This window comes from Orycteropus afer, unplaced genomic scaffold (genome assembly GCF_000298275.1).
Source record: "Orycteropus afer afer isolate SDZICR_OR568_19922 unplaced genomic scaffold, OryAfe1.0 scaffold00074, whole genome shotgun sequence".
Classification (NCBI taxonomy): domain Eukaryota; kingdom Metazoa; phylum Chordata; class Mammalia; order Tubulidentata; family Orycteropodidae; genus Orycteropus; species Orycteropus afer.
This window is the reverse complement of record NW_006921661.1, coordinates 2442455-2459608: the sequence shown is the minus strand read 5'-3', so window position 1 is coordinate 2459608 and position 17154 is coordinate 2442455. Positions and strand designations below refer to the sequence as shown.

At 41.2% G+C, this 17154-nt stretch overlaps 1 protein-coding gene across 1 annotated transcript in view; it reads right to left on the bottom strand.

The window, feature by feature from the left end:
- Positions 1 to 15267, bottom strand: part of ALG8 (ALG8 alpha-1,3-glucosyltransferase) — a 48275-nt gene extending 33008 nt beyond the window's left edge. Inside the window, exons 1-2 of the mRNA XM_007940895.2 lie at positions 15173 to 15267; positions 7344 to 7422 (exon numbers count right to left, since the gene is read on the bottom strand). Coding sequence (XP_007939086.1) covers positions 7344 to 7422; positions 15173 to 15267 — 174 coding nt within the window. The remainder of the gene's footprint in view (positions 1 to 7343; positions 7423 to 15172) is intronic.
- Between the last annotated feature and the right edge of the window lie 1887 nt (positions 15268 to 17154).

Here is a 17154-nt window from a genome sequence, read left to right as displayed (position 1 = left end):
TTATATTTCAAGCAAATGCATATATATAAAAAAAAGTATTTGCAATGAATAAGTCGTTGGTCTTGCAAAATTCTATCATGTGATCTCTGACATCATTTCTATCACTAAGGCCATATGTTGTTGTTGTTGTTGTTTGCCGTCGAGTCTCCCCCGACTCATAGTGACCCCTCCTTGGGTTTCCGAGGCAGTATCGCTACGGAAGCAGGATTGCCCAACCTTCCTTCCGAGGAGTGGCTGGTGGGTTTGAACCACCAGCCTTCTGGTTAGCAGTCCAGTGCCTTAGGCACTATGCTATCAGAGCTCCTAAGGCCATATAGGTGTTTGTTTTTTAAATTTCATTGTGATTTGGGTGAAAGTTTACAGAGTAAATTCATCTTCCGCACAGTACTTCATTTACACTTTGTCTCATGACATTGACTGCAATCTCCCACAATGCAACAGCTCTCCTCTCACTTCCTCCCATAGCCACCTCTTCCCTGTGTCCTTCCCTCCCACACACTCCTGCCCCTAAGCTGTCTCCCTGTGCATACACAGCCCTTCTCTTCTCCCATGATCAATCTCTCCAAGGAGCATATCTACCTTATGTAAATGTTCAGCTCATATGCTTATCTTTTGTTTGGCTGGAAGCCAGAAGAGTGGGTTCAATTCCAGACCTGAAGGGCAGTTAGGGGCCATAGTCTCAGGGACTCCACTAGGCTCTATGAGACCAGCAAACCTGGTCTCTTTTCTTAAATTTTTTTTTTTTTTTTAATGATTTTGAGTTTTGTTCCTCACTGTTCTCCCACTCTATCCAGGATCTCCTACATAGATCCTCCTCTGAGTGGCTGACAGTGGTAGCCGGGCATCATCTAGTTCTTTTGGTATCATAGTGGTATAGACTGAGGATCACATGATGTACCAGTCCCTTGGACTAATTGTTTCCATGCATCTTTGGTTATCTGTCTTCCTCCTTTGCTCTGGACAAGGAGAGACCAATCATTGCATCTAAATGGCCATTTGCAAGCTTTTAAGATCCCAATTGCTACTCAACAAAGTAGGATGTGGAACAATGTTTTTGTGTGGTATGTTATGCCAACTGAGCTTAATGTCCCCTGCGACGATAGTCCTGACCTCGCAGTTCCAACTACTTGCTCCCTCTGGGTAGCTGGCTGTGGGCAAGAAGTGACTACAACCTTGTCCTTTGTCGGCTCTACTACATACCTAGAAGTTCTTACACATGTAGAAACACTGTCTGCCAACCCTATACATGGTCATGGGCTCACTGTCCCCTGCACAGACATAGGTTATTGTTCAGCCTGTCCACCTATCTATCTACCTGTAGGTTAATGTTTGCCGTTGCTGATAACCCAGTATTGTATGTGCAAAATGGTTCATCTTTGTTGTCCTTACCTCCCAAGCACCTGTCTTCCTCTTCCTCAATGGCACCGTGCTGATCACTCACATTTGGTACACTGCCCTTCTCTTCACCCAAATCAATACCTGTCTCTACCTATCTAGCAGTGTTCCCTCTCCTCCCCTCCTAACCCTGGTAACCAACAACCATATATAAACCTTTCCTTGACTTTTTACAGTGTACTAACACAATACTTGTCCTTCTGTAACTAACTTATTTCACTTAGCATAATGTCCTCCAAGTTCATCCACATTAATGCAGTGCTTTGTAGATTCTACATTATTCTTTAGGGTTGCATAGTTTTCCATTGTGTGTATGTACCATAGTTTGGCTATTCATTCTTCTGCTGATGGGCACCTAGGTTGTTTACATCTTTTGGCTATTGTAAATAGTGCTGCAGTGAACATGGGTGTGCATCTATCTGCTCTTGTCCTGGCTCTCACTTCTTTACAATATATCTGGTGGTGTAGTGCCTAAGGCATTTGACTGCTAACCAGAAGGCTGGCGGTTCAAACCCACCAACCACGCCTCGGAAGAAGATTGGTCAATCTACTTCTGTAGTTATATCGCCTTGGAAACCCAAGGAGGGGTTGCTATGAGTCAGACCTGACTCAATGGCAGTGGGTTTGGTTTGGTTTTTGCTGGGGCAAGATGGTATCTTGGTTTTGATTTGCGTCTCCCTAATGGCTAATGATCATGAATATTTCTTCACATATTTGTTGGCTGCCTGAATATTCTCTTTGGTGAAGTGTCTATTCATGTCTTCTGCCATTTTTCAATTGGACTGTTTGTCTTTTTGTTGTTGAGGTGTTGGAGTTTTCTATAAATTCTAGAGATAAGTCCCTTGTCAGATATGTCACTGCCAAATATTTTCTCCCAATCTGTAGGTTATCTTTTTACTCTTTAGGAGAAGTCTTTGGAAGCCCTTAAAAATGTAATTTTTAGAAGGTTCCATTCATCTAGTTTATCTTCTGCTGTTTGTACATTTTCGGTTACACTTGATAGTCTATTTATGTAAGGCCATTGTTTTAAAACACTAGTATTCTTCGCTTCCAACTTTTGCATTCCAATCACCAGTAATAATCAATACATCTGGATTGCATGTTTGGTCAATTTCAGACTGCAGAAGTGGTAAAAATCTTCAATTTCCTCATTTCTGGCTTTGATGGTTTGTGCATAAATTTGAAAAGCAGTATTAACTGGTCTTCGTTGCAGGTGTATGGCTATTATCCTATCACTGACAGCACTGTATTTCAGGATAGATCTTGAAACATTCTTTGTGACGATGAATGCCACACTCTTCCTCTTTATCATTCCCAGCATATTATATCATGTTTGATTTAAAATGACCAAAACCTGTCTATTTCAGCTCACTAATGTGTAGGATATTGTCTTTATGCATTCCATTTCATTTTTGATAACTTCCAATTTTCCTAGATTCATCCTTCATACATTCCATGTTCCAATTATTAATGGATGTTCACAACTGTTTCTTCCCATTTCAAGTCATGCCACGTCAGCAAATGGAGCTCCTGAAAGCTTTACTCCATCCACGTCATTAAGGTCTCTACTTTGAGGAGGCAGTTCCCAGTTGTATTCTGAGTGCCTTCCAACCTGAGGGGCTTATCTTCCAGCACTATATTGGATAATATTTCAGGTCTATTCATACAGTTTTTCAGTAATATATCAGACAGTGTTTCACTCCTATTCATAAGGTCTTCACTGACCAATTCTTTGAGAAGTGGATGGCTCCCTTCTTCTTCTGAGTCTGTCTCAGTCTGCAGTCTGGAAGCTCTGCTGAAACCTGTCCACCATGGGTGACCCTGCTGGTATTTCAAATACCAGTGGCATAGCCTCCAGCCTCACAGCAACACACAAGTCACCACAGCATGACAAACTAACAGATGAGTGGTGGAAAAATGGAGAATAGGAAGCATTAAAAGAACTGGGGCGGCAGTGGAAGGGCAGATACTGCCTGAGAGATGGTCATTTTTCCAAAACAAAGTGTCCTTGTTCTTCCTTTGCTGACCCCAATCCCATACTCTCTGAGGCTCTATAGCTACCTCCCCCGACATGACTTCCCAAAACAGGCCCAAAAGCCCTTCTTGACCTCAAGGATCTCCCTCTGGACCATCTTCTTACCTGAACAACTTTTGGGAAACCATGAAGTTATCAGTTATTTCTTTCAAAATGAATAGTTAAGTCACTTAATGACCATGCTGGGTGATCATGGGCAAGCTGGTTGACCTTTAAAACCCCAAAGTCTTCAACTATTAAATGATAATAATTGTTGGGTGGTAGATCTGAGACTCAAGTCTGGGTCTCCTGATGTGTGGCCAACTGCCTCCTTTGCCACGGAACAGAAGAAAGTGGCTACTATTACTGAACATTTTTATCAAAAATTCAATAGAAGGATACTTACCAAAAGGGAGAAAATGCAGAACAGAATTTCAAATCCTCATGTACGTTAAACTTGTAGATCTTTAGAGGGTCAATGAACCCCTGAAACTACTGCCCTAAAATAATCTTTAAGGGTAATCCTTAATCTTAAGGCACTCTGGTGGTATAGTGCCTAAGGCATTTACCTGCTGGTGGTTCAAACCCACCAGGCACTCCATGGAAGGAAGATAGGGCAATCTACTTCCATAAAGATTTGTTGTTGTTGTTGTTATTTGCCTTCAAGTCGGACCCGACTCATAGCAACCCCTCCTTGGGTTTCCAAGGCAGTATCACTATGGAAGCAGATTGCCCAACCTTCCTTCCAAGGAGTGGCTGGTGGGTTTGAACCGCCAGACTTCTGGTTAGCAGTCTAGTACCTTAGGCACTACACTACCAGAGCTCCTCGGAAATCCAGTGGGGGTTGCTACGAGTCAGAACTGACTCGATGGCAGTGAATTTAGTTTTCTGGTTTTTTTTTTAAGATAAACTTTAGACTTTAAACCAAAAATATGCCCTGAAATCTTCTTAGAACAATAGTTTAGCTTAACTAGTAAAAAAGGTCTGCCTTAAGCATTATGCTCTTTTCAGAACTATCTATATGAAAGAACAAAGCAGAAGGCCTCATATTCCCTGATCTCAAACCTACTATACAGCCATGGTAGTTAAAACAGCCTGGAACTGCTACAACAACAGACACACAGACCAATGGAACAGAATTGAGAACCCAAAAGTAAATCCATCCACCTATGGAGAGCTGATTTTTGACCAAAAGTATTCAAGTAGGGAAGAGATGAAAGGGTCAAAAGTCATTAAATGGGGAAGAGATTGTCTCTTTAATAAATGGTGCTGGCAAAACTAGATAACTATTTGCAAAAAAATAAAACAAGACTGGTATCTCACACCATGTACAAAATGAACTCAAGTTTGATAATGACCTGAACGTAAAACTCCAACTATAAAGATCATCAAAGAAAAAACAGGGACAAACCTAAAGGCTTTGATTCAGGGCATTACACTATCAAATATAACTAAATATGCACTAACACCAGAAGACAAGATAGATGACTGCGACTTCCTAAAAATTAGACATTTATGTGCAAGAAAAGATTTCACTAAAGAGTAAAAAGAGAAACCACAGACTAGGAAAAAAATTTTAGCAACAACATACTGGACAAGGGGCTAATCTCTAAAATTTACAGGAAACTTCAAAAACTTAAAAATAGAAAGACAAATAATCCAATTTAAAAATGGGCAGAGGACATGAACAGATACTTCACCAAAGATATTCAGGCAGCTAACACATGAAGAAATGCTCGTGATCATTAGCCATTAGAGAGACTCAAATCAAAACATAAACAAGTTATCACCTCATCCCAACAAAGGTCAAAAAACCAGAAACAACAAACACCGGTGAGGGTGTGGAGAGACTGTAACCCTCATACACTGCTGGTGGAACTGTAACATGGTATTACCACTGTGGAAAACAGTAGCAAACCAAAACCCAAACTCACTGCCATTGAGTCAGATCTGACTTACAGCAACCCCTCCTTGGGTTTCTGAGGTGGTATCACTACGGAAGTAGATTGCCCAAACTTCCTTCCAAGGAGTGACTCATGGATTTGAACCACCAGCCTTCTGGTTAGCAGTCAAGTACCTTATGCTAACCAGAGCTCCTGGAAAATGGTACAGCACTTCATTGAAAAGCTGGAAATAGAAATACAATATGATCCAGCAATCCCACTACTGGGTATATATCCTAGAGAAATAAAGAGCCATCATATGAACAGATAAATGCACACCCATGTTCATCACAGCACTATTCACAATAGCAAAAATATAGAAACAACCTAAATGCTCAACTCAACAGCACATAACAACAACGTTTACTGAGCACTTCAGTTCTAACCACTGTGCTAAAGGCTTCATGTGTTATATTAACTTCATTCTAACAATTATTATCATTTAATAGTTGGGGACACTGGGTTTTGCGAGGTCAAGCAGCTTGCTTGTGGTCACCCAGCATTGTCATTAAGTGGCAGAGCCGAAAAGTACCCTCTCTCCCTCCCTCTCACTGTTGTCGAGTAGATTTGACTCACAGCAACCCCTCCTTGGGTTTCCAAGGTGGTATCTCTACAGAAGTAGATTCCCCAATCTTTCTTCTGAGGAGCAGCTGATGGGTTTGAACTTCCAGCCGTCTGGTTAGCAGTCAAATGTCTTAGGCACTATGCCACCAGAGCTCCTGGAAAGTATCCAGGCAGCCTGAAACAACAGCCCAAGCTCTTAACCATAATGCCTCTGAAGCTGAAGTAATTATTTCATCTTTCTGTGAAATATTTACAGTGCTATGATGTCAGAAGGTAGGTTCAATTGTTCTTAAGCTTTTCAGCACTAAAGGGCTATTCTGAACTGCCCCTTCTCCAAAAAAAAAAAAGAGCAACAAGAAACTTTACATGTTGCCTCAAAATTTTCCTCAGAATGCTGCTTTTAATTAAGGTATTTCTCAGCTGATGCTGTCTTTCAATAAGTATCATATTCAGTTTAGTCATTCACGCCAGAAATAAAAGTACAAACATGGCTTTTAGAAATAATAGAAGAGAATGATTTGTATATTACCTCACTCAGGGTTTACAATAGCTTTTTTCAGTGTCTCTATCAGAAATATGAGGAGCTCTGGCAACGCGGTGGTTAAAGCACTGGACTGCTAGCCAAAAGACTGGTAGTTCAAATCCCCTAGTCACTCCGTGGGAGAACTATGAGGCAGCCTGAGTCCATTAAAGACTTATAGCCTTGGAAACCCAATGCAGCAGTTCTACTTACCCTATAGGGTTACTGTGAGTTGGAACTGACTTGATGGCAGAGGGTTTGGTTTTTTAGTTTACTCAATTAATTAAATTGATATGAAAAGGAGTGTTTGAACAGCCAGGATTAAAGGAAGCATTCAAAGCACAAAGAGAAGTATCTGCTGTTTAAACAGTTGACTTTTTAAAAATTCATGAAGTTTTTTTTTTTGGCCTTATTATGTACATGTTTTCAACTTGATTGGCAGCCTTATGCAGTCCCAATTTCCTTTCTTTTTGTAACCCTTCCTCCTAGCACTCAAAACAGTACTCTGTACTCAGTGGGCATGTAATATATTCTGCTATGAAATCAAAACAAGAAAAAAAAAAGTCTTTATCTGTTAGATGAGAAACCATAGCCTAGAGAGATAAAGTATCTTTTCTATAACTTATATAGTTTGTGGTAGAGCCAGCCCCAGAATCCAACTTTCCTCTTGCAATCCAGTGTCCTTTTAAAAGATATAGTAGATACTATTAAATCCCAATTTACAGACTGGGAAATTCATTTTGAAGTAAGGGGATTTCCTAAAAGCGTCAGAAGACACACCTATAGAAAGCATACAATTTTCATAAAGATTAATTAGACCTATGATTACATGGAAAACTGTTTTAATATTGATAATATGCATGTGGTTTGATTTATCATTTAAAAAAGCGTGAAAATTAAAACTTACCTCATAATACCACTGTGATACTGGCAGACTGTGAGTGATAGCAAGCCAATTTCTGTGTACTTCAAAATCTGTGGAGTGGCTACCCAAAACAATTAAATGAATAAAATGAGATTTTGTAACATTTATCAATTTCATATTTCCATAATTATGCCTTTAAGTGGACTCACACCTCACTGTCCTATAAGGACACATAACCAGTATTATATAATCCCGAAACACTTCACTTTGCTGGAGGTCTACAAGAGGTGAAAAGGGTCTTTGACTTATCTAAAGGGCTCACAAAAACCCTATGTTTTCTCAGGGTAGGCCTTGGCTCAGAGGTGACTTATTCTTGCTCATGTACAATTCTATCAAGAGTAGTTATCTAGAAAACGTCTCACAGGCAAGATGGATCCAAAGCCAAAAACCAAATCCACTGCCATGGAGTAGATTCTGACTCATACGGAACTGACAGTATTTCCAAGGTTGTAAATCTTTATAAAAGCAGACTACCTCATTTTTCTCCCATGGAGCAGCTGGTGTTTGAACCACCGATCTTCTGGTTAGCAGAAAAATGCCTTATCACAGTGCCGCCAAAGATCTTTTTTTAAAGCTATTTAAAGCTGGATCATCAAGGATAAATACGGGTTCATCAGACAAAGGAAGAAAAGGGCCCCTGCATATTTTCCCTGTTGCCAAATTTTCCCCCTCTAATGTTTTACCCTCTTACTACATCCAAAAATATCCAAGCATCTACCATCTTTAGGAGAAAAAAAATGTTCTGTTTGTCCACTGCTGCATCTCCCCTCCGTGTTTAGAACCTGACACATGTGTACGCAATATATTCTTGCTGAATTAACCACACTCACCAAAGTCAGCTATCAATTCCCTGGTCAAACCAAATCTACACCTCCACACACATAATCTTTCTGCAATCACCACTCTATCCCGAGTTTCCCAGCTAATCTTTCTCAGTTTCTTTCTTGGCTTTTTCTTCAAATATTCATGGTAATGTTCCCCTATGCTCTGTTTTTGACCCTTTCTTAATGTAACTTACTGTGCTCTGGGCAATCACACTTATAATTTCTGTAGAGATACCGCCTCGGAAACCCAAGGAGGGGTCACTATGAGTTGGAACTGATTCAATGGCAGTGAGTTTGGTTTTTTTGGTTTTGGTGGCACAATGGTTAAGTGTGTGGCTGCTAACCAAAAGGTTTATGGTCCAAACCTACTCAGCAGTTCTGTGGGAGAAAAACCTAGCAATGTGCTCCTGTAGAGATTATAGCCTAAAAAACCCTATGGGCAGTTCTACTCTAACACATGGGGTTGCTATGAGTAGAAATTGATTTGATGGCACTTAATAGCCACAGGGACTGTAACAGTCTCAGCGATTTTCCTAGATTCTTCAAAATCACCATTCAAAACTGAACTGATGACCCAGCAATTCCATTCCTAGGAATATATACACAATAGAAATATATATACATGCTTCACCAAAGGCACGCACTATGTACGAACGTTCAAAGCAGCAGTCTTTGTAATGTAGTCAAAAAGTGGAAGCAATCCAAAAATCTAATGACGGCAGAATGGCTAAACTGTTGTATTTTCATACAGTGGAATTCCACAGGACAGCTGTTCTCCAAGTATGGTTCAGGGATTCCCAGGGAGATTCTTGCAGAGTCTGTGAGGCCACAACTATTTTTAAAATAATACTAAGATATAATTTGCTTTTTCCCACTCATCCTCTCATGAGCATATGCTGGTGTTTCCAGAAGCTACATGTGTGAGGAAGACATCTCTCTGAAGACAAATGGCATGCCTGCTTGTGTACTCTTGTGCATTAATAGTTTCTCACTTTTAATTTCTAAAAGAGTAAAATAGCCCCATGAACACATAGCCTTTGGTGTGTTCACTAAAATACTTTATTACGTTGTCAGTGAAAAGTTTACACAGGAAATTAGGTTCCATTTGATAATTTCTACACAAATTGTTCAGTGACATTAGTTTCATTTTTCACAATGTGTCAACATTCTCTTTAACTTTGTTCTGGTTGTTCTGTTTTCTGTATTCTAGTTTCTGTGACTCTAATAATTATATGCACTAACATATAAACTTAATGTCGAGTGAAAGAAGCCAGACCCAAAAGAGAACATGCTGTATGATTCCATTTATATAAAACTTGAAACAGGCAGAACTAAACTAGAGTTAGATGTCAGAGTAGTAGTATCCTTGGGAGGGGCAGTGACCGAAAGGAGGCATGAGGGGTTCCTGGCATTCTGCATTATCAGATACTATTCTGCTTAGGATCTAGGTGCTAGTTACATAGATGTGTTCACTTTGTGAAACTTCACTGAGCTGTACACATATGATTTGTGCTTCTGATGTACTGTTCTTGACTAGGCATAGAATTCTAGGTTGAAAATTACATTCACTCTGAACTGTGAGTGCACTTGATTGTACTCATGAGGAACCTGTACCTTGACCAGGAGGCTGTCGTTCAAACAGAACAAGGGGACACTACATGGTTTAAAATCAAGAAGGGAGTGCGTCAGGATTGTATCCTTTCCTCACACTTATTCAATCTATATGCTGAGCAAATAATCCAAGAAGCTGGACTATATGAAGTAAAACGTGACATTGGGATTAGAGGAAGAATCATTAACAACCTGAGATATGCAGATGATACAACTTTGCTTGCTGAAAGTGAGGATAACTTGAGGCACTTACTGAAGAAGGTTGAAGAATACAGTCTGCAATATGGATTACATCTCAATATAAAGAAAACAAAAATCCTTACTACTGGACCAATGAGAAGCATCACAATAAATGGAGAGAAGATTGAGGTTGTCAAAGAATTCACATTACTTGGTTCTACAATTGATGCCAATGGAAGCAGCAGTCAGGACATTAGATGGCGTGTAGCATTGGGAAAGTCAACTGCAAAGGAACTGCTTCAAGTGCTGAGAAGCAAGGATGTCTCCTTGAGGACTAAGGTGCACCTGACACAAGCCATGATATTTCCAATCGCCTCGTAAGCATGTGAGAGCTGGGCAATGAATAAGGAAGACTGAAGAAGAGTTTATGCTTTTGAGTTGTGGTGCTGGTGAAGAGTGATGAAAGTACCATGGACTGCTAAAAGAACTAACTGATCTGTCCTGGAGGAAGTGCAGCCAAGATGCTCTTGGAAGTGAGAATGGCCAGACTTCGTCTCACCTATTTTGGTCATGTTGTCAGAAGAGACCATTCCCTGGAGAAGGATGTCATGCTTGGTAGGGTGGAGGGTCGATGAAAGAAGGGAAGGCCTTCAACGAGATGGATTGACACGGTGGCTGCAATGATGGGCTCAAATACAGCAGGAATCATGGAGCTGGAGTGAGATTGGGCAGTGTTTCGTTCTGCTGTGCGTGGGGTCGCTATGAGTCAGAAACAACTCGACGGCACCTAGGAACAACAACTGAACTGTGAAGGACTGTGCCATTGGTTTTTAGTATACAATGCTGATGTTGAGAAGTCTTACTCCTTTGCGATTTCCCCCTCCTCTCTGGAATTATGTTTCTTTTTATCCCTAGTCTGAAATTTCATAGGAATTTATGTCTTAGTGAAGGTCTTTTTTGTTAATTAGTCTGGGTATTCAAGTGTCCTTCAGCTCTGGGAAATTTTATTGTATTATTTATCTCATGTTTTCTTTCTCCTCATATTTTTGGAAAATTACTAAACCTCATTTTACTTTTTAATTTTTGCAATTACATTTTCTATTTTTAAGTATTCTTTCTTATTCTGAAGAGTCCTGGTGGCACAGTGGTTAAGCACATGGCAATCTAAATCTACCAGCTGCTCCATAAGAAAAAGATATGGCAGTTACCTTCCATAAACATGTACAACCTTGGAAATCCTATGGGGCAGTTCTACTCTGTCCTACAGGGTCACTATGAGTTGGAATTGACTTGATGATCAAGTTTTTTTTTCTGTTTGTTTTCTTATTCTAATTGTTCCTTGTTCATAGCACCTGTCCTTATTTTATGGTCATAATATCACTTTTTTGTTGTTGTTGAGTGCCAGGGTTTTTTTGCAAGACACCTCTGGGTGGACTCATAGCCAAGTGCATTTACCACATAATATCATTTAAAAAATATATTTCTGAAGGTAACATTTAGAAGGTTTGAGAAGGCCTGGTGGTGTAGTGGTTAAGACATTTGGCTGCTAACCAAAATGTCAGTGGATCGAGCCCACCAGTTGCTCGGCAGAAGAAAGATGAGGCAGTCTGCTTCCATAAAGCCTTGGAAACCCAACAGGGGTTGCTACAAGTTGGCATCAACTCGATGGCAGGGAGTTTGGTTTTCTGAGTGTGTTTGTACTTTACCATGACTACAAGGTAGTAAGTGGGAAGAGAAAGAAAAGATGGACTGATGTTAGATTTAAAAAATTGTTAATCTATGAAAATGATCACCATGGATCTCCAAAAAGAGGTTAAATTTAATTTAATATATTATTTAAAGCAGGGAAGTTTATAAAAAATTTTTGTAAGTTTAGAAAAATGGTTAGCATTACTTTAGCTTAAGTTACCTGAGATATTCCTTACAGAATATTTCCTCAGTCAATGCTGATGTAAAAATGAGGTGTTATAAATGTATTCATAATGACATTTACAAAAATACAAACCAAAGAGTGAGAATTTTGGCCTTGTAGTATCAGCAATTCTTTTCTTCTAATTACTGAATTAACTAAGAAGAGTCAAAATAATTTTAAATTGCTAAAATTGTATTTGAAAAAATGTAAACCTGAGAAGGGTTTAACGTAATGCAAACCAAAACATCAAGTGACTGTTTCCCTTAAAAAAAAAAAAAGTACAATTTAAAAACAAACCAACCAATCATCATCATCTCTTACTTGTCCTATGATAGCTTTCTAACGGAACTCCCTATTATCATTACTGCCCTTCATTTATGATGCAGCCCAAGTAATCTTCCCAAACCACAAATGTAATGTCACATTCTCCTGTGAAAACTTTGCAATTGGCCTCAGCCCTCTGGAGAAAGTCTAAATTCCTTTGCACACTACAACTCCTTCTTGACCTTGCCCATTCACCTTTCCAGGCTACTTCTCACTATTCTCCCACCTCACCTTGCCTTCTATGCTCCAGCCTTCCTTTTCCCTCTAACTCGAAACATTTTGTAAGAGGTGGGTACTCAAAGTGACCATTTTACAGATGAGAAAGTGAGGTTTAAAAATGTTAAATGGCTTGCCCTAAGTCATGCAGCTAGTAAGTGGCAGAGCCAGATTTCAATCCAGATATTCTGAATCCAGAGATGTAGTTCTTAAACCAAGAACCTCTCCAGTTTAGCTACCATTTTCTCTGGGAATAATTTCTGACCTTAAGATAGTATTGTGATACCTATCTACCTCCAAAATAAAGCTTCAACCTACTTCTATCTCTGCTGCTACTGCACTGGTCCAAGTCACCATCATCTCACCTGGACTTCCTCAGTTCTATTTCTGTTTCCTCCAATCATTTATATAGCAACCAGAGAAATATTTTATAAATGCAAATCATTCCCTCCGAACTTAGAATAACCTGCAAACTTCTTATCCTGGCTTTGTAAGTTCCTGCATGATTTGGTTGCTGCCTACCTTTCCAATTTCACTGTGTACACTATCTTCCGTTACTACCTTCCAGCTACACCAGCCTATTCTAGTTGCCCAGTAAGGAGCTCTAGTGGTGTAGTGCCTAATGCCATTTGACGGCTAACTAGAGGGTTGGCAGTTCAAACCCACCAGCCACTCCGCAGAAAGCAGACTGGGCAATCTACTTCCATAAAGATTTACCACCTAGGAAACCCAAAGGGGGTCGCTATGAGTCAGAATCAACTCGATGGCGGTGAGTCCCACTATGCCAAGTTTTTTCTAACACAGGGCCTTGGCTCATACAGTACTCTTTCAGGTATGTCCCATACACACACTTTGCACAGCTAGCTTGCTCTCATTCTTCAGGTCTTCAATTATATGTCAGCTCCTCAGGGATCCTACATGGCACCCATTCTAAAAGTAAGTCTTCCTTGATAGCCACCCTTGTAGAAGACTGTTCTTTTTCTTCATAATCTTACACAATTTGTAGTTACTTAATTATATATTTGTGTTCATTTGTTTCTCAACAAATAGTTACTAAACACTTCATACAGTTAGGGATCATATTCATTTTGTTCATTTTGTTCCTCTCCTCTGGTGCTTAGTGACAGTGCTTGGTACTTAATAAAGCAGTTAGTAAAAATTTGTTGAATAAATTTACACTTATCCAGTAGCTTCACTCTCACATCCCGTAAGTTTCTATTCTGAGAAGCAGAGTAATACATTCAACTCTACTCTATACTTTCTTAATCCTGGATCAAGAGGAATATTCAAAATAACCCTGAAGATAACACTTTTTAAAAAATTCCTGTTCACTATGAGTTGAAAAGAATTACACATTTTAGAAAGAATTTTCCAATTTGGTTTTAAAATTGAAAGACGTTTCTTACTTGTTTTCAGTTATGCAGAAAGTTAAAGTGACCAACCTCTTCTTCTCCTAAGCCTGGTTCGTACACGTTCCATCGTTTATATTATCACACATAATACAACAGTAAGTATATATGGTTTACACAGGACTCTCATACATAACAAGGGTCACTAAGCTTGAATTGAAGGATATCAAGAAATCAAACTCTAAACTAGAGTGATAAGGGAAAAAAAGGGATAAGGGAGAAAAAGGAAAGCTCAAGAAAGAAGAGTTAGGAAGGATGAAAACTAGTATTAAGAAATATTGAGCACCCACTGTATACACTCCAGCAGGTAATGGTTGCTTCCTAATTAGTTTCCATGCTTTCAGTCTTGGTTCTGCGTTCATTTTTTCATCCAGCACTCTTAACAATGAACAACACAGCCATGCAAGATCCGGCCACCGAGCCCTGAGCCACTCCTTATTGCTCTTCAACCATAGAATGTTCTCAGTTCTTTCCTACCACAGGGCCTCGGCACTCGTTCTCTTCTGAACCTGAAATGCTTTTCATATTGTTGACTCTTTTTCAGCCCCCAGAACTCAAACATCACCTCCTAAGAGAGGCGAAAACCCTGCTACTTAGCCACTCAACGAGATGGAGTAACACAATGCCTACAACAGTGGCCTCAAGCATAGTAACGATGTGAGGACAGCGCTGGGCTGGACAGTGTTTCCTTCGGTTGTAATCAGGGTCTGTAAGTTAGAACCGACTCGATGGCACCTAACAACTATTACACATCCTTATCACAATTTGAATCTTTCTTGTCCATCTGTCCCTACTAACTGCATGAAGGCAAGCACCAGAACCATCCTGCTTGCCACTATATTTCCAAAACTTAGAACAGTGCCTGACAGAGTAGGCAAGGAGCTTTGGTGGCGCCATAGTAAGGCAAGCGGCTGCTAACCAAAAGATCAGTGGTTCGAACCTACCAGCTGCTCCACCGGAGAAAGATGAGTCAGTCTGCTTCCGTAAAGATTTACAGCCTTAAAATTCCTAAGGGGGTCGCTAAGAGTTGGGTTCGATATAGTGGGCAGTTGATAAAATGCTGACTGGCTGATGGGAGGCGTGTTCTTAATCTGCATGTTAAAGATAGGAACCCCGGGGCTCAGAAACATTAGTGACTTACTCCAGGGCTCAAACCAGCTAACCAAGGCTGTGTTCTCAGGTCAATAAATAGGCAGAATGGGAAGTTTTGCAAAGACCGAACGGCGACCAGAGGGCCTCAAGTCGCCTCCTCCTCTTACCCAGATGCATCCACGTTTCTCATTCCCACCCTAACCGACCGCGGGCATCCCCGCCCTGGCCGTGCAGTTGCCTTACTAAGTGGGGATGAGAAGGCATTTGAGGAAAGTCACTCCGAGCGCCAAAGCCGAAAACCAATTGCCACCATCCGTCCCAGTTCCGGGCGCCGCCATTTCTGCAGCCCCGCGCGTTCAATCACCTTGACTCGCATCCGGACTCCTGCGCATGCGGGGAAGGCCCTCTGAGGTGGTGCCCGTGATCTGCGCGCATGCGCCCAGTCTCTCAGCCAGCCAGAGGAAAGCGCTGGGTCTTTTAAACCTCCCGCCCACCAGCCTTTGTCCGCCCGGCCTCCTCATTCCCTGGTTGTCGGGCGGGGGGGAGGTCGGGGCTTCTGTGAGGTTTTTTGCGTGAAGCAGATTGAGTTTCTTTCACTAGCTCATACATAAGTGTCTGGGCGTCTGCTCTGCTTCTTGAACTTGCCTGGTGTTAGGGATACCTAAGCGAGAAAGAACTGTATCTTGTCCTAAAGACGTTCACATGCTAATGGAGGAGACAGAATTGGGACTGGAGAGTTAACTGTAGGTAAAAATACATGAGAGAAATGCAGAGGCGCCTCACCTTCAGTTCAGAAGGACTCCTGAACTAGGGTATTTAAAGAAAGGAAACGACTTTGATGAGCAAATAGGAGGCGACTACCCAGGTAGAGAATGGCATGAGCAAAAATACGAAGCGGGACATTCTGTGTTTCTGGAACTCATGAGCCAGGCTTTTCGCGTAGCTTCTACCTGTCTCGAACCCATTCTAGAAGCAGGCTAGACTTAAAGCACACTCACTGAACAAATAACCCGGGGGTCTTGCTAAGATTCAGAGTCAGTGGGGCTGAGGTGGAACACGAAATTCTGCATTTATAACAGACGTGCAGATTGTGAGTGCAGCTGGGAGAAGAGGGGGTTCCGGGAAAATGTTTTTCTTTCCTGCCAAAACAGACCAGACAGTTGGCACTTAGGTTGCCCCCTTTCTCATTCTTTCTGTGTTGTACTTCACGAGAGATGTGGGACTGGTCTCCGCCGTGATGAAAAGGTACTCGATACTGGCCTTGACATCCTTGAGTTACTAAACAAATCTCACCTTCCTCCGGGCTTCTTATGTAACGAAGCGCCCGCGTGTGCACAGGGGCACAAAAGCATAAGGACAGGAAGTAGATAAGTGGTTTTCAATGGCTAGGAAACAATTACATTCAAAACAGCCTTATGCGTAAAAGCCACGCTTGGTCAGGTTTTCTCCTTCCTGCTAAATGCATACCTCACTTCTATTACACATCCTGCCTGTCCTACCTCCCAGATATCTCTCCCATTCATGCTCTCCTCTCCGTCCCCTCCCTCACTCTCCACTCTAGTCACACTGAACCGCTTTCAGCCTTTGCTCCTGTCGTGTTCCCTCCTGCCTCTGCTTCTTTACACACCTGTTCCAGTTGCCTAGACGCACTGTCTTCACCACTTGGGCTACTCAATTCTTCATCCTGTAGCTTAGATCAAGCACCATTTCCTCAGGAAACCTTCCCTAAAAACGCAAAACCCGGTTACTGTTGAGTACATTCCAACTCATAGCGACCCTACAAGCACATAGTAGAACTGCCCTCATAGGGTTTCCAACGCTGTAATCTGGAAGGGAGCTGACTGCCAAGCGCTTTAACCACTGCACCACCAGGGTTCCTGAAACCTCCCTGACCTTCCCTTATCCTACTCTGTGCACTTCTGGCTGAGTATAATTTTACGTTTGCTTGTGTGATTATCTAATTCGTCCACTAGATCCATAAGGGCAGGGACCTTCTGTGTTTTTACTCACTATTGTAGCAGCAGCAGCCAGCCCAGCAGTTGGCACAACAAATGCATTCAGTGTACAATTGATGAGTGGCATGAATGTCTGAGATAGGGTTCTAATTCAAGTTCCTCCTGTCCCCAAGTCCCAGCTTTTTCCCCTGCAGTGCATTACTCAGAATGGGAAGATTTGGGACATGGGGAAAAATTGCAGAATATGACAGTTTTATTGGGTTTTGGAAA